At 48.6% G+C, this 24,851-nt stretch overlaps 14 protein-coding genes across 14 annotated transcripts; 5 read left to right on the top strand and 9 right to left on the bottom strand.

The window, feature by feature from the left end:
• Window positions 1-750: 750 nt before the first annotated feature.
• On the bottom strand, window positions 751-2,072 carry N7517_003624 (intradiol ring-cleavage dioxygenase; the record flags this gene model as incomplete). Its single annotated transcript, XM_056721354.1, has 3 exons — window positions 751-1,363; window positions 1,437-1,761; window positions 1,817-2,072. The coding sequence occupies 3 exons, from the start codon at window positions 2,070-2,072 to the stop codon at window positions 751-753; spliced, it is 1,194 nt and encodes a 397-aa protein (XP_056577604.1).
• A 1,014-nt stretch (window positions 2,073-3,086) lies between these two features.
• N7517_003625 (uncharacterized protein) lies at window positions 3,087-5,009 on the bottom strand (the record flags this gene model as incomplete). Its single annotated transcript, XM_056721355.1, has 5 exons — window positions 3,087-4,032; window positions 4,089-4,550; window positions 4,605-4,658; window positions 4,717-4,833; window positions 4,888-5,009. 5 exons carry the CDS (start codon window positions 5,007-5,009, stop codon window positions 3,087-3,089), a joined length of 1,701 nt encoding a protein of 566 aa, XP_056577605.1.
• A 759-nt stretch (window positions 5,010-5,768) lies between these two features.
• N7517_003626 (SDR family oxidoreductase) lies at window positions 5,769-6,569 on the top strand (the record flags this gene model as incomplete). Its single annotated transcript, XM_056721356.1, has 1 exon — window positions 5,769-6,569. One exon carries the CDS (start codon window positions 5,769-5,771, stop codon window positions 6,567-6,569), a length of 801 nt encoding a protein of 266 aa, XP_056577606.1.
• A 252-nt stretch (window positions 6,570-6,821) lies between these two features.
• Window positions 6,822-7,758, bottom strand: N7517_003627 (uncharacterized protein; the record flags this gene model as incomplete). Its single annotated transcript, XM_056721357.1, has 2 exons — window positions 6,822-7,600; window positions 7,650-7,758. 2 exons carry the CDS (start codon window positions 7,756-7,758, stop codon window positions 6,822-6,824), a joined length of 888 nt encoding a protein of 295 aa, XP_056577607.1.
• Window positions 7,759-8,551: 793 nt separating this feature from the next.
• N7517_003628 (putative MFS sugar transporter) lies at window positions 8,552-10,199 on the bottom strand (the record flags this gene model as incomplete). The annotated part of the gene is made up of 2 exons (XM_056721358.1): window positions 8,552-9,903; window positions 9,995-10,199. 2 exons carry the CDS (start codon window positions 10,197-10,199, stop codon window positions 8,552-8,554), a joined length of 1,557 nt encoding a protein of 518 aa, XP_056577608.1.
• Window positions 10,200-11,030: 831 nt separating this feature from the next.
• Window positions 11,031-12,832, bottom strand: N7517_003629 (MFS transporter; the record flags this gene model as incomplete). Its single annotated transcript, XM_056721359.1, has 5 exons — window positions 11,031-11,168; window positions 11,218-11,331; window positions 11,388-12,137; window positions 12,206-12,568; window positions 12,626-12,832. 5 exons carry the CDS (start codon window positions 12,830-12,832, stop codon window positions 11,031-11,033), a joined length of 1,572 nt encoding a protein of 523 aa, XP_056577609.1.
• A 552-nt stretch (window positions 12,833-13,384) lies between these two features.
• Window positions 13,385-15,174, bottom strand: N7517_003630 (Major facilitator superfamily domain general substrate transporter; the record flags this gene model as incomplete). The annotated part of the gene is made up of 8 exons (XM_056721360.1): window positions 13,385-13,471; window positions 13,527-13,642; window positions 13,697-13,724; window positions 13,782-13,979; window positions 14,041-14,255; window positions 14,308-14,451; window positions 14,503-14,849; window positions 14,909-15,174. 8 exons carry the CDS (start codon window positions 15,172-15,174, stop codon window positions 13,385-13,387), a joined length of 1,401 nt encoding a protein of 466 aa, XP_056577610.1.
• A 706-nt stretch (window positions 15,175-15,880) lies between these two features.
• On the bottom strand, window positions 15,881-16,219 carry N7517_003631 (uncharacterized protein; the record flags this gene model as incomplete). The annotated part of the gene is made up of 1 exon (XM_056721361.1): window positions 15,881-16,219. One exon carries the CDS (start codon window positions 16,217-16,219, stop codon window positions 15,881-15,883), a length of 339 nt encoding a protein of 112 aa, XP_056577611.1.
• A 569-nt stretch (window positions 16,220-16,788) lies between these two features.
• On the top strand, window positions 16,789-17,043 carry N7517_003632 (uncharacterized protein; the record flags this gene model as incomplete). Its single annotated transcript, XM_056721362.1, has 1 exon — window positions 16,789-17,043. One exon carries the CDS (start codon window positions 16,789-16,791, stop codon window positions 17,041-17,043), a length of 255 nt encoding a protein of 84 aa, XP_056577612.1.
• A 680-nt stretch (window positions 17,044-17,723) lies between these two features.
• On the bottom strand, window positions 17,724-18,506 carry N7517_003633 (YoaK family protein; the record flags this gene model as incomplete). Its single annotated transcript, XM_056721363.1, has 1 exon — window positions 17,724-18,506. The coding sequence occupies one exon, from the start codon at window positions 18,504-18,506 to the stop codon at window positions 17,724-17,726; it is 783 nt and encodes a 260-aa protein (XP_056577613.1).
• A 229-nt stretch (window positions 18,507-18,735) lies between these two features.
• Window positions 18,736-20,212, top strand: N7517_003634 (uncharacterized protein; the record flags this gene model as incomplete). Its single annotated transcript, XM_056721364.1, has 3 exons — window positions 18,736-19,110; window positions 19,166-19,505; window positions 19,563-20,212. The coding sequence occupies 3 exons, from the start codon at window positions 18,736-18,738 to the stop codon at window positions 20,210-20,212; spliced, it is 1,365 nt and encodes a 454-aa protein (XP_056577614.1).
• An 839-nt stretch (window positions 20,213-21,051) lies between these two features.
• On the bottom strand, window positions 21,052-21,777 carry N7517_003635 (uncharacterized protein; the record flags this gene model as incomplete). Its single annotated transcript, XM_056721365.1, has 1 exon — window positions 21,052-21,777. One exon carries the CDS (start codon window positions 21,775-21,777, stop codon window positions 21,052-21,054), a length of 726 nt encoding a protein of 241 aa, XP_056577615.1.
• Window positions 21,778-22,243: 466 nt separating this feature from the next.
• Window positions 22,244-22,831, top strand: N7517_003636 (uncharacterized protein; the record flags this gene model as incomplete). The annotated part of the gene is made up of 1 exon (XM_056721366.1): window positions 22,244-22,831. The coding sequence occupies one exon, from the start codon at window positions 22,244-22,246 to the stop codon at window positions 22,829-22,831; it is 588 nt and encodes a 195-aa protein (XP_056577616.1).
• A 1,020-nt stretch (window positions 22,832-23,851) lies between these two features.
• N7517_003637 (uncharacterized protein) lies at window positions 23,852-24,418 on the top strand (the record flags this gene model as incomplete). The annotated part of the gene is made up of 1 exon (XM_056721367.1): window positions 23,852-24,418. The coding sequence occupies one exon, from the start codon at window positions 23,852-23,854 to the stop codon at window positions 24,416-24,418; it is 567 nt and encodes a 188-aa protein (XP_056577617.1).
• Window positions 24,419-24,851: the final 433 nt, after the last annotated feature.

The following is a 24,851-nucleotide window of genomic DNA, read 5'->3' on the forward strand; positions in this document are numbered from 1 at the left end:
AAAACTCGGTATAAAAATATTATTGAGGGTTCTCCAACTTTCTAATGAGACGGAAAGGTCATTGATGCAACTGGCATTGAAGCGGAGACACTGTGCAGGGGAAAATTGGGCTGATTAATCCAGTAGGGCTGGAATGCTTCAACCCTAAAGATATCAACATACGAAACATAACCCATGCTCAACTAGTACTAAGGGAGAAATATATTCAAGACTGAAAAGGACATTCAAAATTCCCTAGAAAATGGACCAGTGGCGGTTGAAGCCATCCTCCCCCTTTGAAAAGATGCGCCCTTGAGCCAATGATCTACGTTAATCTACGTTAGATGTTTGATTCAAACCTAAAAACATGAAAATTTTGTTGGGAACCGATTTTGATGCTTGAGGATGATCTCCAAAATCAACCCGCGGTCTATTTACACTAAGCCACAGCCCAGGCCCCGGGGGTCAATTGTTCGTATTCGGTACACTTCCGTCGAGCCCTAACTCACGTGCTGGAATTTTGGTTACGTTATATAGGTCTAACCACGAATCAGGTGACGAAATGACAGATTAAAATATCGGTATAAAATATGCTCAATAGCCCTGTATACAATATCTGGTGGGTTGTACATGACAAGGATAATTCTTTTAGTTACGGTTCCTGACAAACAAATGCAATATCCGTTTCCCGAGGCGGCTATTCGCTTACCCCAGTGGGGCAACTTCACTCTCACGTTCCCTACTGATTGAGTCCATTCCATCGTTGATCCCTCAAGCAGAGGCAGATGGACTAGGCATAACACTACCGGTACCACTAGGAGCAGAACCAGCAGCACCGGAAGGAGCACCACCACCGCTACCACCACCGAACGAGCTATCAGTATTCTGGTATCCACCATCAGCATCGTGGAAAGCAGCAATACTATAGTACGAGTCATCAGTGTAATCAGCGGTAGTGTTGATACCAATCTGAATCCAAGCGAACAATCCATCGTCCAAGCCCTCACCGAGGTAAATGTACTCGGGGAAGGGATCGTAAGCGCTATCAGCCTGCTCGATACTCCACGTATCCTCGGCGTTGGTGGTGACGCCCTGCGTGTTGGTGTTGTAGGGGTATGTATCCTCGACGGCAGTGCGGAGGACCTCGTTCCAGAAGAGCTGGCCAATGTGGGCGACGCTACCGGTGTCGGCCTTGAGGGTCTTGTTGGGGAGGAGGGTTGCATTTAGGTGGGTGAGGAGGTGGGTGTGTGTTGCTCGCCCTTCGTAGTGGCCTGGGACGATGGTTTCGAAGGTTGCGACGCCGTCGCGGTCCGTCTGCTGGATACCGCGCAGGTAGGTTGAGTCCCAGCCGTCTGCGGCGTAGTTGCCTGACTCGGAGATTCCACTGTGGTGAGGGTGATTAGCTATGTGAATTGGCTTTAGGGGAAAAATTTGCTGCGACGGCATTGGAAACATACCTGTACACACCGGTGGCATTGGCTTGCCAGATATCAACCACCGCGCCAGGCACAGGCTTGCAGGTGTTCACGTCGATGTACTGCACCTCGAGGAAAACATCCACACCATCCGAGTACAGCTCCTCCTTGACTTTCTGACGCACGACCTCACCCCAGACATAGTAGGGACCGTCGGTAACAGTGGGTGACAGAACAAAGCTAGTGTTGGCACCGAAGACAACTGACTCCGGAGTCGCGAGGCTGTAGTCCAGAATGCCAGTACGGTTGTGGTCAATAGCCTCCCACTTCTCCAGAGCAGCAAGGTCGCGGCGCCATTTCTGGGAAGCTTGGTGCGTGTCAGCTGCTGTCTTATAGGCCACACAATCAAGAACCCGACTTACCGGCAGTAATCCCGTGCTTCTGGCGGAGTTTCTGAACGGTGCGCGAGCGACGGGAAACGCTACGCTTGTTCAACTCGCGGGCATGGAAAGTGCTCTCGCATCCACCGAGGGAACGCTTAGCGTGGGCGGCCATGGAATTCCGGGTATGGATCTCACGTTTGATGGCGTGAAGATCGTGCTTCTCCCCGGGGTGGGCAATGGCAGGAGCCGCCAGGCATGCAGCCGCAATAGCGAGGAATTTGGATAGCTGGACCATTTTGAAGGTATGATTGTGTTGATGTTTCTGAAGGACTGGACCTCATGGCCGCGACAGCCTGGATTTATACATCGTCGCGATACTCATCGTCCCCGGACGCGTGTCGTTCTGAAAAACACGGCATCTTCAAACAGCGGGATTGCTGGTGTTCCTCAGTGATCAATGGCTTAGACCTGAATGGTAGCAAGTTCAGGCCATCTCTGACACAAGCTTGCTTGGCGCCGCGTCAACAGTCGATGAATGCTGGTCGTGGGCAATCTGCGCCCCACGAGGTTATTCAATTTAGGGAAGATCGTCCAGTTTGAGCGAATCACGGTTCTTCAATTGGAAAGAAATTCTGTAGAAGGATTTCCTAATATAGCCCTGAGGACCTCGGGATTGCGCCTCGAAGGTGATGGCTGATTAAGCGGAGTGGCGGGTTCCGACCTTCGCCTTGGGGGGGGGAGTTAGGGTTTTAAATAGGGGCAATCTTTCCTTGCTTTGTTAACCTTTCCTTGGGCTTGGTCAGGTAGATGCTGTATCTCATTGTAGGGGAATCACCCTCGTGGCATATATCTTCAGCCAGTGCTGCGCGTTGAGAAAATATCATCACTAACACAATGTCTGCCTGGCTTGGCGCAACGACGCCTGTGGAGCTAATATAATTCGAAAATGAAGCTTAAATTTGCAGGGATGATTATCTACTAACTGAATTGGTCGCTGCAGTTGCCAAATGTGAATAACGAACAGAGCATGTGATACTGGAGGCGATGACCTCCCAATATGTACTCATTTAGTCTACCTTGTGGCGTGTGCTGCATATATCCGTATATCTACTTTGGCCAATCCTAGTAGGTTTGTCTGCTTTCATCTTGAATTATACATTAAATGATTCCCGCGTAACTCCATGAATCTTAACTAAATACCCAGCCGAGTGGAACCCATATACATATCGTGCATGTTCCCTCACTCTTTTGGTTGTTCTTCAGCATTCAGTGGCGACGTAGGACCACCAATTCCGAAAGAAGTGGTCTATTACACCTCGGTCATATCCGGGGACTGGTCCTTTTTGTCCGAGGACTGGAGGTTTTCACTGCTAGAACTAGGGTCAAACATGGACTCACGCATGAATGGACTTTTCCGACGGATGGCTGGCCCCTTGAGTACCAGCACGACAGGCACAACCGATAGGGCAAGTCCGATAAAGCCAAGCAACGACCCAGCCCAGCCATATCCCAGGTTCTGGAAAAGCTGGTAAGACGCAAGAGGCAGGAAAGCACCGAAAGTATTGCGCCCCAAGGAAGCAGCTGACAACGCCGAAGCAGCGTATTTCTCGTATGCGTCAGTCAAATAATTGACCACGGCCATGTAGATAGAGTAGATTCCCACGCCAGTACAACCAATTCCTAGCGCCGGCACGATCCAAGAGACGGATCCGTCCCCGACACTAGCCCAGCCGTACCAGAAGAGTCCACCCGCGAACAACAGACTGCCAGGTATAGAGGTATACAGCCTGGCTTCTGGGATTGGTTTACCCGGACGCTCAGTATTCCGGCTCGCGGACTTGAGGTAGATCCAATCCTGGATAGGGTTCAACACTGTGCCAATCACAGCTCCAACCGAGATGGCTAGTTGAACTAGACCGGTCTGCATGGTAGTCCATCCGTAGTTATGTGTAAAGGTCTGGGCGACACTCGAGAAGAAGAGGAAGAGAATTCCCCATGCGAAGCTGACCCACAGGGTAAAGAAAATAACCACAGGTTCGGTGAGGAGCATTCGCGTAGGACGCTCGAAAGAAATCTGAATCAGCTTCAAGACGCTGGTGGTGTCTAGATCGGCTTCGGCATAGATAGGACGGCCGGTCTCGTAGCGGAGCTTCTTGGCACGTCTCTTTAGGATCACATCTGCACGGGTCTCGCGAAGAATTAACCAGAAGATTGGAATTAGTCCTGCGTTGTAAATGATCTGAATGATGAAGATCCTGAGTCTTTATCAGCGGTGTCCCACATATCAGCAATATTTGAAACCAGAACTCACCATCTCCACGGGCTGCTTCTATGGATTTGTAGAATGGCTGATCCGATAAATGGACCTAGAGCAATTCCAACCACACTGGTAAATCCAAAAAGGGACATCGGTAAGCTTCGAGCTTTATCGCCGTACCAGACATCACTGATGCTACCACCGACAATGTTGATGGACACTGACGAGGCGCCACCGCCAAAGAATCGGGTAACAACAAGCGTGGCAAAGTTCTTCGCAAAGGCCGAAGGAAACAGCGACACTACTAGAATAAAATACGCAACAAAGTAGCCAGGCATGCGCCCGGATGATTCGGTCATTGGAACAAAGATCATGGGCCAGAATGCAGCGCCCATATTCCAAGAGGTTGTAGCCCATGCAAGATTTGGAAACGGCACATTTTGTACATGGAACCGATCTGCCATGTAATCATTGCCGGCGCCGTAAGATCCAGCCGGCAGGCCTGTCAGGATTGAACTGGAATGAGTCAGTATTGTTAGAGTCAAATGGGAAACGATCGATGGTACTGACATGAAACAAATAGTCAGAGTGAGTATCCATTTATATGTTTTGCTCCAATTGAATCTGAGTCGTCAGTAACGGCCTGCTAAAAAAAAAAAAAAAGTATCTTCTAGTGTCTTACGGATTCTCTGGGTCATCTGGGCCATTCCACGTGTGTATCTCGATGTCCGGGTTATCACGCAAAGGGTGACGTCCGACATGACCTATGTGACTGTCTCGATGGAAGAAGGAATGCAGTCTACAATATGGTCAGCCGAGTCCCAATTGCTATAGGCTATCCCGTTGTGCATACCTTGAGAAGAATGAATCTTTAAATCTGTTGTGGTGTAGCGAACTCACTGTGGACGATCGGTGTAAATGTTCATCTTGTTGGACTGGTTGGGTCGAAGGAATTCCTTCAGTTTGGTCTTCCATATTGGTAATGAATACGAAAAATGGTACTTGCTACATCACAGCCATGGAAGTGGCCGGGGGATTTCTTTTGTTCGATGGCATTGCTGAGTCGACGACTTTTGTCATGTCCGTCATCACTTTTTAGGGCTTTTGCCGGCAGACTTTCTTTCTACACTTTTAAGCTATAAACAACTCTTCCATGGACTGCCATGAAGGATTTCCATACGTTCACTGTGTTCGAACCTTGGGAAGCCGTGAAGTTGCCGTCGATTCTATACTCTTCCTTGGCGTAGATAAGTGGGGCGCCCCACGTCCAGAGCTCGGGAGCTCATATATTGTAGCTTGGACATGGAGGATTTACGATAGCAAAGAACCTTCTAGCATTACCTGGCAATTGCTTTGCGGCCTGGTATCGTAGATATCAAAGACAAATATTATTAAACAAGTTAGATCTGAGACTTGGGCTTCAGGTCATGATGTCACTGCCCCGCCATCCGGCTCCACTAGGAGCTCGGGATTGACAGAATTGAAGTCATTCGATGTGATTCGATCTTATTACTGGATATACTACTGCAAGGAACCTGATTGAGCTGGCTGCAGGAGGTCCCTGCCCGGATTGTTGATGTCAGTGCGATAACCCACCATGAAGTCATTGGAGGCGTCTAGACGTATATAAGCCACGCTCATGTCCTAATCCAACAATAATCCCACCACTCTCATATATTATCCGCAAACCCTTCAAAACAAACCTCTCTCCAAACTACCAAAACAACCACCATAATGCCTATCCCCGTCCCCAAAGAAAACCGCCTCCTCGACCTCCTTAGCCTCAAGGGCAAGGTTGTTGTCGTGACCGGAGCCTCCGGAGCCCGCGGCATGGGCATCGAAGCGGCCCGCGGCTGCGCCGAGATGGGTGCCGACCTGGCCATCACATACGCCTCCCGCCGCGAGGGCGGCGAGAAGAACGCCAAGGAACTCTCAGAAGAATACGGCGTCAAGGTCAAGCCCTACAAGTGCGACGTGGGCAACTGGGAGAGCGTGGAAACCCTCGTGAAGGACGTTATCAAGGACTTCGGCAAGATCGATGCCTTCATCGCCAACGCTGGCCGCACAGCCGACAGCGGTATCCTTGACGGGTCCGTCGAGGATTGGAACGAAGTCATCAACACCGATTTGACCGGTACCTTCCACTGCGCCAAGGCAGTTGGCGCTCACTTCAAGGAGCGTGGAACCGGCAGCTTTGTCATTACCTCTTCGATGTCCGGCCACATTGCCAACTTCCCCCAGGAACAAACCTCATACAACGTTGCCAAGGCAGGCACAATTCACCTTGCCCGCTCCCTGGCCAACGAATGGCGCGACTTTGCCCGCGTGAACAGCATTTCCCCCGGTTACATTGACACCGGGTTGTCTGATTTCGTTGCCAAGGATGTCCAGGACCTCTGGAACTCTATGATCCCCATGGGTCGCAATGGTGATGCCAAGGAACTTAAGGGTGCTTATGTTTACCTGGTCAGCGATGCCAGCACTTACATGACCGGTAACGATATGCTCATTGACGGTGGTTACACCGTGCGGTAAAGGATTATTTTTTGTACAATAAACGAATTACATGACTAGGTTACGATTAAATCGATACAATTCTGGACTCATTCCTGGACTCATTTTTGGACTTTCTATTTCTGTAATCGCCTGTTTAATGTATGACGTCATGGGGGGATCCAGACAAAAGTGGATTTGACAGGTTTGTTGTGTTTGCAATGTATTTGTCTTCCATTCGGCTGATCCCATCAAATAAACACAGATCGCATTATGAACACTTGAATTGATGTCTCACGCAGGACCCGCAATACCAGCCGTGATCGGAGCCTTCTCCACAAAGATGCCAGACCAAAACCAATCCTCCGCAGCCGCATCCGAGCCCCCATTATCGAGCCGCAACTCGCCGACATGCCAATCCGCGGAGTTAGTCGAAGTCGACGCGCTGACAGCGGGCACAACTTCTGTCAGGTCATCGGCCCCATTTGACGCCCACAATCCAACCGTCTTCGCGTCGAAATCAATGTCGTAGGCGAAGTTGTACCACGTTCCTGCTTCCAAATCAGTTTCCCAGTGCGAGACTCCACCGACGCACCAGCGGAGGGTGTTGTCATCGCCCGAAGTGCCGCTCATGGCGCCGTATTTAAGCTCTGTGAAATGACTCTGGTGGACATACTTGTTAGCTGTTGATTTCTTTGATGCTCTGGAACGGGGGAATGATACCTCGAAGAACCCGATCTGGTGCTCGAAGCCTGGATTCGGGGCATTCGTCTCTTCTGTCTTCAGGGAGAAATGATAGAACAGATGCCCGCTACCCAGATTTGCCTTGGTTTGGGGAATGATCTCGGATCGTTCCATGGTTTGTCCATTCCAGAACGACGTTCCATCCTGACTGTTATGAGCTTCTAGTCCACTTGAGCTTCGGATATGACCTACAATTGTGATCCGAATTCCCTGTTCATCGCTGGTACCGGCCGGATTCTTGTGGTCAGGTGAGAGACCTAGGTACTCTTCTGTGGGTGCAGACCCGTGAATATACCACTGCCAGGCGCCGACTTGGTTAGACCATGACCCTTCTTGTGTGTTAGCCTGGATCAACAGTACCTCTCGAGACTCCCTTACATTCGTCAAAGTCAGCAACAGTTGCTGATGCGTCGAATAACCCGCTCCACAGGACCTCACCGGCTTCAGCCACAATGGGGAGGGAGACGAGCCATGCAAGAGATCGCATTTTGGTCAGGTGGTTGTAGTATGCGTTATACTCGGTGATTCAGAAGTGTGATTGGGTTGGTTCTAACTCAGGATGACTCCATTGCGAAGGCTGTTATATACCCATACCCCAGGCAAGACACGCCGGATATAACACGGAGACTATGGAACCTATGAAACCACGGGTTGTTTGAAGTAACCCATCGACAATCGGCGATGTTTCCTTTGGATATCACGTCAGCCACTATCAAAAGCGCCTAGTTCGTGGTAACCCCGCTACAAACAGAGTAAACATCACGGTCCGCGTGCGTTGTCTGCATTTTCTTCAACATCGTACCCCGGATTGGCGCAATTGACTTCCCGCAAGTGATCGACAAGCGCCTCTCCAAATTAATCACGGAAATAAGGATGCTTACGATGAAACTCTGCAGCATAGCCTGAAACGGTGCTAAGTATGAGTGAGACGCCGGTCGCATCGGACCGAGATGCCAGGGCCAATCTACTCATTTACCCCACAATATCAATAGAAGAATAAAAATAATAAGCTGCCAAAATCCCAGGTTATGAGAAAAGTCGTTTTCACAAATTAAGCCTTTGGAGAATATCTTAAAAATACGACACCCGAAGAGAATATCTGAGAAGACCGCCGCAAAGACCATTGAACAGACATCACAAGGCATAAGCGGCTAACCATTTTTGTATGGCTTCATTTCATAACTCCAAAATGACCGCTCGCTCAAAGGACACGGTCGGGAATCCTATTTACATATCCCGATAAACCAGCAGGACCATCAATTCATAACTTCATTAATCGTTTACACCTTGGGCTTTTCAGCCATGGCATCATCACCACTTCCAACCTCCTTGGCATCGATGCCGTGCGCCTCGGCAACGTGCATGCGGGGAAGCGAGCGGGCAATGCGAGGCGGATCGAAGATACTGCGCGACTGCAAGAAGATCTCATCGATCTCCTCGAGGGTGCGTCCATTAGTCTCCGGGAAGAGGAAGTAGACAGTCGGCACGATAGCGGCGTTCAGCACGGCGAAGATAATATAATATTGCCAGTCGATGGTAGCGAAGCCAATGGGCGTCACCTCAGCGAGGAGGAAGTTGAACGTCCAGACAGCTGCAGCGGAGACGGCGTTGATAGATGCTCGGCACTGGAGAGGAGCTACCTCGGTGGCGTATAGGAATGTCAAGCCGGAGTAACCGACTGTGAAGATGAACACAAAGACGAAAAGGAACACCACAGCGCAGACCAAGCTGCCTGTATTATCGTGGACGGAAGTGGTGCCAGCTAGAATAGCCATCGAGACTGCCATCCCGGCAGCACTCCACAGCATAAGCACGCGACGACCGAGACGGTCGATTGTGAAGTAGGCCAGTAGGCCGCCCAGCGGCTGTGATAGGCACATAGCAGCAGCGAGGATACGAGACTGGATGGGATCGAGCTTCAGATATTGTTCGAAGATGGTCGTCGCATAGATGGTGATTAGATTGATTCCACACATTTGCTGGAACATCTGACCCATACAGGCGAGAACAGTGCGGTGGAACAGTCGCTGCTCGCCCATCGTGAGCATATCTTTCCACGAGCCCGTTCCGGAAAGTGCCAGTGAGGTCTCGATATCACGGATCTCGAGGGTGATTTGTTCCGACTGAGGATCAACGTCATCTAGCACTGCCATAATCTCCCGCGCCTCTTCGGTGCGACCTCTTTTTACCAGCCACCGGGGCGATTCGGGGAAGAGCATCACAAAGGCCATGACCATAAGCGAAAGGACAACCTGGAAGACCAAAGGGAAACGCCAGGAAACCGAGTTCGTCTTAACGAAGAAGAACCCAAAGTCCACCCAAAGAGAGAAGGCGATACCAGCGCCGATGAAGATACCGTCGGTTACTACATGCGCGCCACGTTTGTCGGGCTTGGAAATCTCGGCCTGCCAGACGGGTACTGTAGCGACGTACCCGCCGGTACCATATCCGAGGATAAGTCGTGCGACGATGAATTGTGGAAGGGAGAAGGATGTTGCCATCAAGATAGCGCCAATCATCGAGATGAAGGATGTGAACAGGATGACCTTCCGGCGGCCGAGCCTGTCACCAAATTGAATGCATGATAGCGAGCCAAATATTCCACCGACGGTGTACAGTGCGACTACCGTGCCTGCAGGAATATTACATGAGAAATGAGCCAAGCGGTGGAGACACCAATCGTTTGTGATTGATCTCTACCCGGGTATGGTGATTGGGCTTACCTTGAATAGTCGAGTTGTACGTCTTCTCTGCCTCGGTTGCAGTGAGAGTGTTCATTTGTGGGAAGGTCTCCACGAAGGATTCGAGGGTCAACAGACCCCCCATAACGCCTTGATTGTATCCATAAGTCACAAAGGCTGGACAGACAACCAACCACATGATAGCCCTATTCAGCGACGGCCCACGAAGGCCAAAATACGGCGCCATGGTGCAATATCGATATCGAAAAGAGACGAATTCAAGATCTAGAGCTCGGAACTCATGCCACACCAATTGCCCCGCCAATAAACCGATATGAGGTTGGATATAAACATGATATATACACCCATCTGAGTGTTGGACGGCGAACGCCGCTTACCGGACGATCTTGATAGTGGAACCGAGGCGTACGTGGGGCGGCGTACCCCGGAGCGATGAAGCGCAGATCCCATTGGCGACTAACTCTTCACGATGAGTGGAGCAAAAGTGCTCGAGAGCGATCAAATGGCAGGATTTTATTAGGTAAAAGTCTTGGTTTCCCCAGATTCCTTCATCGTGGGACGGGATGATGGACGATTCAGATTGCATAAGTTACCCCAGGAAGCTTGGTTGAACCCTTGGGCCTTGGTTTAAAGCCGGGGTAAGATGTACTCTCCATCAGCGGATTGGCCAGAGCTTGCAGTATGCATGTCTCGCTTTTATACGCGACGGTATGCTCCACATCGGACCTGGCCGATGGAGATTTCTGCAACTATTTGTGCCTCGGGTCACGATAACACGAAGTGCGTGTCATGCATATTTGTCTTTGATGGATGTTTGAAGTCGTGGTCATCGTAATTGTAAAGAGATTGAGGGATTACTCCCCGCCTCCGGGTCTAGAAAGGAGGGACTCGGTCTATAGCCATAAGATATTGTGAAATAAGAATTTTAAGTCTATACCAACGTACTATAGTGGTCAAAGTCACACAAATCAAAATGTAAAAATATATCGGATGAAATTATAACCTGATTCCACTTGACCTCTACTCCATGGGCCCTAAATATCTCACAGCTTGGCTTTCATTCTTCCTTCACAGTAAACCTACTCCATGACCGTATCTTCGGCCCATATATGAAAAACACAATTGGGACAGGGAACAATGCGGCGGTAAGACAGCCGAGCAAAGTCATCGCCCAAGGGACGCCTAGATTGTGGAACTATTGCAGTCAGCCCAATTCTTACTGCTAGCAAAGAGACAAAACACACCATCGGCGATGCGAACATAGGAAATCCAGCCCCCAGCCAGGAACGAAAGAAGGAGTTTGCTGCCATCGCAGAGTTGGCATACATGGGATACACATCCACGAGATAGTTAAGTCCCTGCAGATCACGGTCAATACTTTTTAATGGCTTTGCTATTTCAATCGGGACAATACCTGTAAGAAGATCAATAGCACTCCACAACCTAAGAAACCCCCCGATACAGCCTGCGGAACCCAAGTGATGTGAGGATTTGAGGTCCAGCCAAACCAAAACATCCCCGCTGGCAACAAGACACCGCCAATAATCATAGGAATCAACCGTTCCTCCGGCTGAACTCGGCCATTTCGTTTTATGAACATCCGATACCGCGTCAATGAAAACGCAATGATAATTAAACAAGCACAGAAGACTCCGCAAATGATCGCGACGAACGGCAATGCCCCAACTCCATCATCCCAGCCACGTTCTTCTTGGAAAGAAATCGGGTAGGCGACGAAACAAGTATACAAAAACCCATATATGAAACCCACGTAAAGGGTAATAAGCAGAAGAATGGGTTCCTGCACGAGCATCTGAAACGGACGCAACAAATATCGTACCGCAATGTCTCGAGGTCTCACCACCTTCTCTTCTGCCTTTGCATGTAAAGCCCAGTTCTTGGTCTTGGTGCGGAGTCTCCTAGCGCGCTTCGTGAGTAACGTGTCCTCAAACGTCTCGGGGATTACCAGGACGCCGATGGCAGAGATGGCAAATGCCCAAATAGCGGTGATATACTCTGTCCAGCGCCAGCCTAGGTAGGAGATTGTGACGAACCCGCCGACGACTGGCCCAGCTACCGGGCCGATGAATGTTGCCGCGGCGAAGATGGCCATTGCAATTCCTCGCTCTACGGGTTCGAACATATCGGCCAAGATACCGGATACCTGAATTGTAAACAAATGCCAATGAGCGAGAGTCAATCTGTAAGGTAGAAGAATTGCCACAAACTCACAATGGCAAGAGGTGCACTGGCAAAGATCCCACCTAGGAAGCGACATATAAAGATAGTCTGCAGATTCTGGGCTACCGCGACGGGGATCTGGAAGATCGCGAAGACAAACATCCCCAGAAACATCGGTCGCTTCCGGCCATACAGCTCAGACAGGGGACCGAAGATGATAGGGCCAAATGCGAAGCCTAGAACGAACAAACTGACACCTAATACCATGACTTCTGTGGAGACGCCGAACTTCTTCGCTGTCTGTTTTGTTGCTGTGCTGAAGACCGAAGATGCGAATGTAACGCAGACTGTCATCAGTCCTAGCATCACGGTGATCACCCACTTCCTCCATGCCGGGAAGTTCTGGGGCATTTCCTAGAATGATATTAGAGGAGCTGTACATACTGAAGGGGAGAAGATGGGATGCCATACCGGATCATCTGGGCCGTCCCAACCTATTATTAGGTCTTTCCGATTTGGAGATTTATCGGGTTTGTTTGCTCCTCCGTTGCTTTCTAACACATCGGCCACGTCGTATCTGTCACCATCGTCGAGCATGGTCTGAAAACTGGGGGAATCATGCGGAGATTGAAGGGTGCTGTGCCGGGACAGTGATGTTTGGGCCTCTCTACTGGCCATTGCGGAGACAGTCGGGTTCGCATTCAACGGAGGATAATGGTCGAAGGCGGTTCGTTAGTGGTGTAGCAGCGGTGAGCATCGAGTAGAAGGTCTCTATGAGTCTGTTCATACATGCGTTAGAAGCACCATAGGATATCTACGCCGTAGGAGTATGTTATTTAACTCCATTTCGTTTTCTGCATTTCCCACAATAACAGATGATTTGTGATCTTGCAAAACGTCATGGCATCCATCGGCGATGGGCTAAGTCATGGGTGGTATTAACGACGACATCGTTACGTATTTTCGAGTGGAAGTTCACATAACTGAGTACGTATGAGGGTAGCTCGCGATTAAAACAACATCGGTGTTGTGTGAAACGTAGGTATAGAATGTGTAGAACCAGATATATATCAAAGTATTCGAAACAGGTCCGATTCAACTATAGACGGCATGATCCAAAAATTTTCTTTGATGTTGGGATTACTGATATGAATGTAGTAAAGCCAAAGTATGTCTGTTCAATTAGTTGTATACACATAAATGAAAATTTGTACACCAAGACTTCGGACTTTATCCACTTTTGACAGCACACGAAAAGCTGGCGCCACTCGAATCATCGTGAATCGCTTTGCCAGACACCCAGAGACCCATGCCACACTTTGTCAAAATTAGCGATCCGATAAATGGGCCAGAATGGACAAATTTAACATACCAAGCAAGCACCAATCGCGACAATCACCAGGTTAATAGCAGTCAGGACCATCTTTTTCCAGGATGCCCCGTACAGGCCTCGGTTCAAGAATAGCCAGAATATGCCACTTAATCCATCTTGTATTGAGGTCAGCAATATGAAAGGCATGTTGTAGACGGAATATCACTCACAGGTAAACCAGCTAGCGAAAAGGGAAGTCTATTCAGTGAATCCATATTAGTAGCTGTCTTAATTGTAGTTCTCTGCGAAACTCACGATCAGACTCAGCAATGTATTGAACACAGGGATTGCCTCTGAAATAATCCATGCTATCACCCATAATACCAGAGTGATGGCAACCCAGGACCCGACGGAGAAGAATGTACGCCTGTGCATGTGATCCGTACCCCTGAAGAGGCGGACGTAGACATATTTAGATGCGACATGCCCATTGATGACACCAGCTATGACAATCTAAAATTTCAAGTTAGGAACATTTTATTTGAAGTCGAAGCACGTGTCAGAGATCTCGCACCGTAGGGATTGCAATTCCATATGCAATCTTTGCTGTTATTGGATCTGTCGAGCTCAGGGCGGGTGATTTCACATCCTTTCCACCGTATATATATATAACAACAGCGGCTATCACATACATACTTGTATCGGTGATCTGGAGCAGGTATAGGGTCTTAGGATAGTCCGTTGGAGTCTTCATCTCGGAAATAAAACCAAAGAAAGCCACATGACCAGCTGGATCCAAGTTAGTTGCAAGGTCTCGCTAGCTGAGTAGTATAGTACTTACCATAAGCAAACACAATATTTGTCACGGCCAGGAACCCCTTTGAAAGACTGACTGTTGTAGTCGCGTCTACCTTGCCGTCACCCGGGCGCTGGACAGCAATGGCGATCATCGTAATCAAGAGTGCGGCGATGATACTTGCGAAAGCTGTGATATTTAGCAAGGAGCTCGTTGCAGAATAGGTATAGATATACATACACGCAAACGAGAACCAGGAGACCTTGCGAAGAGTTCGAGGCAAGGCGAATATGAACGAGACAATCAAACCAACTACTCCAAATACAATTGAGCAGGTGCCATGATCTGTGACTGTATCCAACATGACACTAAAGGTCAATAGATGACTGCCCATGACGAAGATCAGAAAGAACAGCTGAGCCGTTCCCATGAACTCCCTACCGAAGCGAGATAGGCCAAGGGGATGAAAAAGCAGCTCTCCAGCATCTCCCATACTATGTACTTGCGGGTATCGGAGTTTGAATTGGCCGATCACATATCCAGTATAGGTTGCGACGATACCAAGCCCGACGATGAGAATGAGCGCACTGGAAAGTAGTTAGCATACTGTGATACTAGGCATTAGGTGGTAGGAGTAGAGAATTACGGGACAAGTCCTAGCACTGCTACAGCCGATGGAAGGGACAGAATACCCAAGGAGATAGTTTCTGCGATCATGATCATGCCGCATTGCCACCATTCTAACGTCCGATATTTCGTTTCGGCATTTTCTTCATCTCCAAATGGGTCGGCAACATGAGTAATCACATCTTCTTCTGATCGATGATCTTCTTCCTTTTCTACTGAGTGTCTCCATCTGTCATTGTCGGGACTTGGGGCAGCATGACGGTGAGAATCTGCGATGTCATCCATCGAGGACGGCACCTGGGAAAATGACCGGGATCACTGTTGTGAGCTAGTGATCGCGATCACTATCAACGGGAGAATAAATATCAAACAATGCCTGAAAGTGATAGAATGTAATAATAATTTTAGACAAGCTCGATGTAAATTGGTGATGTCATAGTGTGGGGAAAGCTATACGGAGTTGGAAGCCGAATAGAAGTTGAACTTCTTCACCGTGGCAGGAAAAAGCACCCTAACATCAATAGCTAGAAACCAGCCTATCAAAAGACCGCCATAGTTCCAGCTAATAACAACGCTGACTATAGGCTTGGTTGCGCCACCTGATGGCCTGGCCAGAATGGGGATCACACCTTTTGTGCCATGATTTGCTCCTGGTAAATTAGGATACCTCTGGAACTTAGTCTTACCCATCCTCTGGATGCGGTATTGCCCGATTATATCCGAAGTTGGACCTAGTGCACCTGAATTGGATATATTTGGTTGTCACCCATACTGAAATGAGCGTTGATCCCACTCTACGGGGCAAGTGACCATCAGGCATGATAACAATATGCTATGATTATTCATGTCATCCAGCCGGCGAATAAAGGGCACAATGCAACATTGTAGTTTCCGATTAGTTATATAATCAATTTCGGTATGTATTCCGGGCCTCCCGTTGAGGGCGTCATCATCTCTCTAATAGCTCCACATTCTCGCGATCCACCGAGATTTAGATGCTCTTTATGATGCGATTCTTTGCCGAAGGATCACTCATCCGCGAACCCGGATATGTCGCGCTCGATCGATCGGGGTGAAGGGTTGGTTTATGATTGGTCCGTGACTTTGACGCGTCGTCGGTATAGGCCAGTCCGTTCTCATCCACGTAGGCTGCGACAAATGGTTTAATTAATGGCGCTATCAGTACAAGAACGCTGAGTGCCACGTGGAGCTCTGTCACGACGGTAGCGAATGTCCCTTCGAGCGTTGGATCTGGCGAATTGACTTGTTGACTCATGTAATGAAGGTGGATTGCCCCGACGGGGATAAGGCTGCAAGCATACCGGGTCATTGTTAGTTATGCAGGAAGATAATTAGAACGAGATCTTGAACATACTATACTCGACAACTAAGCACCAGAATTGCAAAAGATTTGTTGCCTAGTGTCATCTGTAGTCGCAGGATTGCCCTTATGGGATAGAGTGACAGCATAATCTCAAAAATAATATCCAATGCTGTGACGGCCTGCCGGTGAGGGAACTAGACGGATATGAGTGGATACATGCCATTCGCAGTTATAATAACTCACCAAAGCGGAGCATTGTTTATTATTAATGTCATGCCACGGAGATCGATCACAGCGGACTGTGAGCCTCAGCGGTTCATCAACTATCATATTTATAATTTGAGCTAACTTCAGACTAGGTAGTCACACAAGTACTCAGTTATCTATGTTTAGAAAGAGGGTTTAATTGCACTTTTACATTTAAATTGAGCCGAATATACCGAGGTGCGATAATATTCAGTAGCTCACAATAGAACTGTGTTGCAACACACATGGAGTACATGTATAGCGAACTCTTCAATTCTACTTACCGTACTTGGAATCGCAAGTAACAGGGTACACGAGGCCAGCATAGTATGCGCAAGACGAGCAAGGATGCAGAGGCAGGTGAAGAAGATCTCGCTGTTGTTGAGCCCGGAAGAAGGGTGCGAGATACGAAGCAAATCGCGGGCGAAGCTGTTGTGAATGTGGAGGAAAGCGAAAAGAAGGATGTCAAAATTGTCGATTATGATTTGAAAAAGGTGAAACAAGAGAAGAAGTCTGCTACCTCTCAGAAATCTCGTGCAGTCAGAGGAAGAGGAAAGAAACCCCCTGTTGTTGAGGAGAAGTGAGTGTGCACAGCCTTAATCCTCGTCGACGTCGTCCAGGCTCAGACTTTCTTGGATTGTTTTGTTTCCGTTCTTTTCTACTGCGAGTCCTACGCGTCCAATCTGTCACCCATTTCACTGTGATTAAAAAAGGAAAAAAAAAGAGAAAAAGGAGGATGAAAAAGGGCACAGGACCAGCTTAAATGTTTCATGGACATGAGAAAAGCACCTCAGACACCCATACTTATTACTATGATATGAATGATAACACACTGTTATGGTCATTGCCTGTTAGTTTCCAATAAAAGTAGACATCAAAGGTAAAACCAGTATGCCTCCATTGTGTGGTTCGGGTGATTCATATTTCCTGTTGCACTTAAAAGAGCTGCTCCAATACTCCAACTGCTCTCAGATCATAGGCAACACTGCAGGATCTGGCCGCAAACACTTCGACCTTGGAACCCAGGATTGGTATGGCATCCAGCTATACCATTCTAGATGTAATGATAGGCGCCGAAGAGTTGACTTTTAAATGATAGAATCCACTAATTTCTCAGTGGTTGGAATGAACCTAATGGTACACAACTGAGATACATGGAGTATATCTTAGTATCTTCTATATCGACGCAAAGCCTTGGTATCTACCATACATCAAAACAAACCCACAATTTATGTAGCACCGTGATCTTGCTCCGTTGCAAGTCTCATTCCGTATTCCCGTCACTCTTTCCTTTCCAGACCAGCCACGCGCCCACAATCAATAACTTCAAGATAGCTGCTGTCCACAAAGCTCCCATCATGCCGACAGAGCTATGAGCCCAAAGACCCCCCAAGACGACCCCGAGCAATAAGCACAAGACTGCGCCAAGCCGCCGCATCTCCTCAGCATGACCGACGACCTTCCTCGTGAGCAGATCAGGGTGTGAAAACAAGTCGCAATAATTACTAGTAAGAACAACACTAGTCAAGCCGCTAAAGTTCAAAACACGACTCGTCACGGCCTGCCCACTACTCTGGAACGCCACGAGCGCAACCGGGACGAGGACCAACCAACTCAGGGGCGCATCGCGGGCCGGTCGATATATGGTAACTATCAAAGCGGCAATGGACACAAACAGGGTTTGAGCCAGGAACGACGCACATAGTACCCATCTGCGTCTTGCCGGGAAGACACGGTGGAAGGTGGCGAAACACAGCGAGCCTAGACAGAACCCCGCGATGGAGACTCCGGATTTGATCCAGCGATCATCTTCGGTTCCGACGAGTCCCAGTCCAAAATATACCGTGTTGCCGGTTTGCATGCTCACAAAGGAGCCCCATATGAAGACCGCTGAGCTGTCGAGTAGGCCAGTGATGATATAGCAGAAGAGAAGGATCAGGTCGCCGTACGTAGGGTCGAGTTCGCTGCGCAGGTGTTTGGATAGCCGGGATAGCCGGGGTGGTTTATGGGCTCTGCCATTGCCCAGCAGGGCATCTGTTTCGGACATGGTGTGGTGGATTAAGGGGGAAGTTGTTTTCAAAGCGCGTAGGAAGTTCAAATCTCTGATAACAACGTCATCCCGCGTTTGCGATTATCCGCGTCCACGACAATGCGCTCCGCAATGAAATGAGAGAGTCAACCTGCGACCGGCAATGTCGTGACGTCGATGAGAACATTTTCAATTCAAAAATATTTCTCGGAAGCTATTTTTCTCTATGTAACCAATTTTAAAGACCATGCAGCTTACACATTTCCTATTGACCCTGGCATGCCTTCAGGTTGCATGGGCTATCCCTGCCCCGGATAACAACCTACGGGGCCTACTCCAAGTACCAGTCGGCCGTCCCGCAGAGTGGTTCGGTCAACAGCCTATTTCTGGACACCCGCCTTTCTCTCCTGGACATCGCGACCCGTATGATCACAAGGTCGATACTATTGGAGATGACCGACAGCCACTGCCGATCCGCAATGGAGATGGAACAACGATGATGGGACCGCGAAATCGAGATCGCGAGCGCCAGAACCCTGATCTTGTTCGTCCACCAAGTACCGACCATGGCAGTATGTCTAATATGCGATGGAGTTTTGCAGATTCACATATTCGGATTGAGGTATGGTCATTTTCAATATGGGATAATACATCGTTAATCTAAGATGCGTGTGTAGGAAGGTGGATGGACGCGACAAACGACTATCCGCGAGCTGCCTACCAGCCGTGAACTCGCGGGTGTCAACATGCGTCTAGATCAAGGGGTAATCCGCGAACTTCATTGGCATACGGAAGCTGAATGGGCATTTGTACTTGCTGGAAAAGTACGAGTCACTGCACTGGACTTAGAAGGTGGCACCTTCATGGACGACTTGGAGGCAGGAGATCTGTGGTATTTCCCCGCGGGACATCCACATTCGCTCCAGGGTCTGGGTGAAAATGGCACGGAGTTTCTTCTGATCTTCGATGATGGCAACTTCTCGGAAGAGTCCACCTTCCTCTTGAGTGATTGGTTGGGTATGTTGGCTAGCTATGTCTCGCCCTATGATTTACCAATACTAACCCAGTCTCCAGCTCACACCCCCAAGGCAGTTCTAGCAGAGAATTTCCGGGTATCCCCGGAAAAGTTTGATAACATCCCAACATCCGAGAAGTACATATTCCAGGGCTCAAACCCAGGAAGCATTGACCAGGAAAAACCACGCACCTTCAAGAAATCAAAGACACAATTCACACATCACTTGCTCGCCCAAGAACCCGTCGAAACCAGCGGCGGCCGTGTCCGCATTGCCGACTCTTCCAACTTCCCAGTCTCCAAAACAGTAGCAGTCGCCCATCTAGAGATCTCACCGGGCGCACTACGCGAGATGCACTGGCACCCCAACGCCGATGAATGGACATATTTCAAGAAAGGTCGCGCGCGAGTCACGATATTTGCCGCGGAAGGGAACGCCAGAACGTTCAACTATATGGCCGGTGATGTCGGGATCGTGCCTCGGAATATGGGTCACTTCATTGAGAACCTGAGTGACGATGAACCGCTGGAGGTTTTGGAAATCTTCCGTGCGGATCGGTTCCGGGATTTCTCTCTCTTCCAATGGCTTGGTAGTTCCCCTCGCCGAATGATTGTTGAGAACTTGTTTCCCAATGATCCTAAGGCTGCAGCGGAATTTTTGAAAAAGATCGAAGGTGCTGAAAAGGATCCGATCAAGGATACCATCTAATCTTTTACACGTTGAGATCAGGCTTGCCGGTTCTGCGGATACATGAAATACGAAGTATTCAGATACATCGCACAATAATATGAATGACGAGGGTGCGGACAGAGAGGCTTCTGACGGGGGCACAACAGAAGGAAGAGACGGTTTTGCTCCACATTTGCTTCGAAGCTCACGATACATGACATTGTTTGCTTCATACACGATTTACACCTAGGGAGTAATCACCCCAAGTCAGAGCTAAGCTACTTCGGAAATGAGCCTACGTTGTAGGCCAAGCTATCTATCGCTATAGGCATCAGCTGTCGCCTGTGTGTGATAGTTTGCAATATTCCGTTTTGCAACCGACTGTATACTTTTACGACTAAAGCAAATTTGTAAGCTTCGGCGATTGATATTATGAAAAGCTCTCTAAAAAGGCGATCACAACTAAAGACTGTCTGTCGATCGACAAAATTTCTACACCGGTATTAGCGGGAAGATATATGCCGGTATTATTTTGACCACGGTGTTTAATCCGCTTTCATCTTGTTGAGAATCCCAGTTGATTCGCGGTAATTAACATGCATTGAGAGGTTAGACAGTTTTATGATTCATTCTTGGTACCATATGTACTTCGAGTATGAAATCATCTTTGCAAGATATATTTATCCCAACCCACACTTCGTGTAGTATCTTTACTCTAAATTTAAAAACATCTGAAGTAGGTTGTGAAAATGTAATCTATGAACTACGAGGAACTGGGCTTAATGTCCTAGGCTATCTGTATGTTGATTAGGCGACCGAGTGCTGAATAGCTTCTAATATAATATTCCCCAGCTGACTGGTGTTTGCTGCTTAAGTTCTTACTTCGACATACCCTCCTTTCGGGAGAGATTGCCAACTGCTGACCCAACGCGATCAAGTACAGCGCTGATTTCCCTATCCCGGGAGACAGATTTACGCTTTATCAGAGTCGCGTGGTGCTCATCTCGAGGTGTGAAGATTGCCTTGAACGGACTTGGCCGGAGCAGCGTCCCCGTCTGAGTTAGGTTTGATAGATCAATATCAATCGGCACACCATCCACACGACCAGGCTCAATATTGAAAGCCCAAAGCATTTGAGGTATAATAGCACTAAGCGAGGCACGGGAGAGATGTTGCCCTGGACATGCTCTCCTGCCCACACCGAAAGGCTGAAGTGGCAGGTCAGGGTTCTCAATCCAGCGCTCTGGTTCAAATGCCTTGGCATTCGAGTACAGGTCTTCGTCGAAATGGGCTGACCAGTGATTGAACATAACAATCGTACCCTTTCTAATATGATACCCTCGGTAGTGGTCTTCATCAGAGGTATAGCGGAGCACGCCCTCTGGAACCAAAGGACGCCAGCGCAGGACTTCGTTAATGAAGGCCCTCACATAGTGAAGATGCGGTAAGTTGTCGGTGCAAGGGAGTCGTGTCATGCCAACTACACGGTCAAGCTCCTCTTGCGCCTTTCGAGTTGCATCGGGGTGAGAGATGCATGCGAGTACGACGTTGCAGAAGACAGTGGAGGTTGTGTCTATTCCGCCTTCCAACAAGACACCTAGCATATATGCCACTTCGTCTTGGATAACTCCGTCGTGTCCTCCACTTCATGAATGTGCCTAGCAAAGTTCCACAAGCCAGTCTCCAAGGCAACCGCGAAGTTCTTGTTGAATAGCCGGGATGCGCGGGCCTGGAACTCATCACCCGTCCATTTCCATCTAGGAGACATGCGTTTACAGTGTTCATCTATCCTGTCTCATTATGAAAACACAAGGTCCGGCTCTTTCCTGGTCCTATACGTCCCTGGATAGATACCCTAGTATGTTCTCAGACCTATGTTCAATCATCCAGTCGTGAGACTGAGCAGTACGCGCTTGACTGGATTATTAACGGTGAGTGTTGCCTTCGTCGCTGCGTCCTACTGTTATTACCAGCATGTTGTCTTCACGGTGTACCACCACTGTACTACTGCTGTGGTACTCCCAGGTACGCTCTTAGGAACTCCAGGTGTCTCTGTCAGTCCTGGTGAGAATGTGCGGTGACGTCTTCTTTCAATGGAAGCCCCAACTCGACTCCAATTTCCCCGTCGACACCCTGCGAGCCATCACCCACTCAGAAATGTGGTTCGATTATAAACAGAGCCGAATGATGAGCACCCAGTGTTACCAGCAGCTAGGCAAAGAACATGGAATCTCAGAAAAGGAGATTGCCCGGATGTTCCGCCACAGTACAGGTTGCTTGATGCCCAACCCGAGAATGACCCGGTTGCTGTATGAGTTGAAGAATCGTGGGCTCGCGATCTACATGATGACGAATATTCCACGGATTCATTTTGACCAACTGCGATCTGTGGAATATGAGTGGGACTTGTTCGACGCGATATTTGCGTCAGGATATGTCGGCATGCGGAAGCCAAATCGTTGCTTCTATGAACTCGTTTTGAAAGAGACTAGCACGGCGGCGTTGGAAGCAATTTTTATCGATGACAAAAATGAAAATGTCCTAGCAGCAGAGGAGGTTGGCATGGCGGGTCTATTGTATGACGGTACAAAGGCAGATGAGTTCTGGGCTCAGCTGATGGATATCTTAAGCGGAAAGGCTACAGATAGTATGGCATAGGTTGGTCGTGGATGCTAGACGTGATCGGGAATATGACGGAAAATAGACCCTTTTCAATGCCACCTAGTCTGACAGTAGTATTTGTTTATTAATGTACCCTCGCGGACTGTCTCACTTAGATCACCGCACACTTCTCAGATATCGCATTTGTTGCTTTTCCGCTGAAAGTCAAATAACCACGAAGATAGGAAGTTCAATGTCATTTTAAAGAGTCAGATAGAGGTGAAAATTTTCTAGAGACTTTTTTCACGAAATTGGTTACTCAAACATGGAACAGAAAAGATGTATCCCACCAGCCTAGATCTAGTACAAACATCTGACGCCGTTAGCAATATGCTGCTGAGTACGCTTCTCTGCCTTGTAAGCCTTTACTTATTCACATTTTATGAACATGTATATCATGCTGACGGGATACATGATGTATTATAGGCCATCGCGGGAATATTATGGCGCCTTATGTGGAGACTCCTTTTCCACCCCTTAAGCAAATTACCTGGCCCCAAGCTGGCAGCGATATCTAATATCCCCTATATCAAGTGGTCACTGTCTGGAGAGATCCATTTTAAGCTCTAAGAATTGCATGACCGATATGGAGACGTGGTCCACATCCGTCCTAATGCGTTGACCTACCGTGACACCTAGGCCTGGACGGATATATATTCGCACCGCAACTCCGGAGCTCCTTCCTTTGACAAGGATCCCGAGTTCTACATTCCTCCCTCGAACGGCGGTGCTGCCAACCTTATCAGTGCCAGTAACGCGGACCATTCACGCCAGAAGCGGCTGTTAGCTCATGCGTTCTCGGAGCGAGCGTTGCGCGATTAGGAGAAGTTGATTCTTGGGTATATCGACCTCTTTATCCGCCAATTAGGAGAATATGCCGATAGGAAGAATGAGAGTAACCCCCTAGATTTAGTACATTGGCTTAACTTCCTGACATTTGACATCATTGGTGATCTGGCTTTTGGTGAACGCTTTGGCTGCTTGGATGACTCACAGTATCATCCCTGGGTGGCCACCATGTTCTATAGTATCAAGACAGGGGCCTTTCTCCGAGCCCTTTCGATCTATTTCACTCTTGCAAGAATACTCCGCGCTGTCATGCCTAAGCGGTTGATCCAAAAGCGCCTGGAGCATTATAAACCCAGCCAGGAGCGTGTGAGTCGACGACAGGCTACCACCACCTCCCGGCCAGACTTTATGTCGTACATCTTAGCCTACAACGAAGAGCGTGGAATGCAACCCTCTGAGATCGAGACAAATGCCGCGCCGATAATCCAGGCTGGCAGTGAGACCACTACCACAGCGATAGCGGCGTGCCAGTTCTATCTTCAGACGAACCCTGACTGTTATAAACAACCTGCCAAGGAGAGTCGCACTTCTTTTAATTCTGAACATGAGATCACCTTCATTTCTGTTGCCAAGCTGCCGTATTTAAATGCAGTAATTGAAGAAGGCCTGCGAATGTATCCCCCTGCGCCGGCCATTGGACCTCGAGTAGTCCCTGCAGGGGGCGCCGTGGTCTGCGGCCAACACTTACCCGAGAAGCTCTGCAAACATTTTTCATGGGTCCACGCGGGTGTATAGGTCGCAAGTAAGAATTGCCATTGCCCTATAATATTCTATATTTTTTCGCCTACAACATCTTCTAACTTAACTAGCCTCGCCTACGCAGAAATGCGTCTCATATTATGCAAATTGCTGTAGCACTTCGATATCCGTCTAGACCCCCGTGCCGCGGAGTGGGATAAGGCCAAGAGCTACATCGTCTGGGAGAATCAACCGTTGTGGGTACATCTCCAACGGACCAGACACTGATGGAAGTAGTGCTCCTAATTATATATTGTCGAAACCCCAAGATTCATGTAACGGTCTCTATGCATTGTAATACTAGGAAGCTCTACTTGCAGAAAGTATAGTCTTAGGCTGCCTAATTGGGATCTGACATCATTCATGGTAGAGGCACGATTTGAGATCCAATTAAATCTTTCACAAGCGTTGATTTTAATGTCTACGGAAA

Source organism: Penicillium concentricum (genome assembly GCF_028827145.1).
Source record: "Penicillium concentricum strain IBT 3081 chromosome Unknown utg000002l_segment0_segment0, whole genome shotgun sequence".
Classification (NCBI taxonomy): Eukaryota; Fungi; Ascomycota; class Eurotiomycetes; order Eurotiales; family Aspergillaceae; genus Penicillium; species Penicillium concentricum.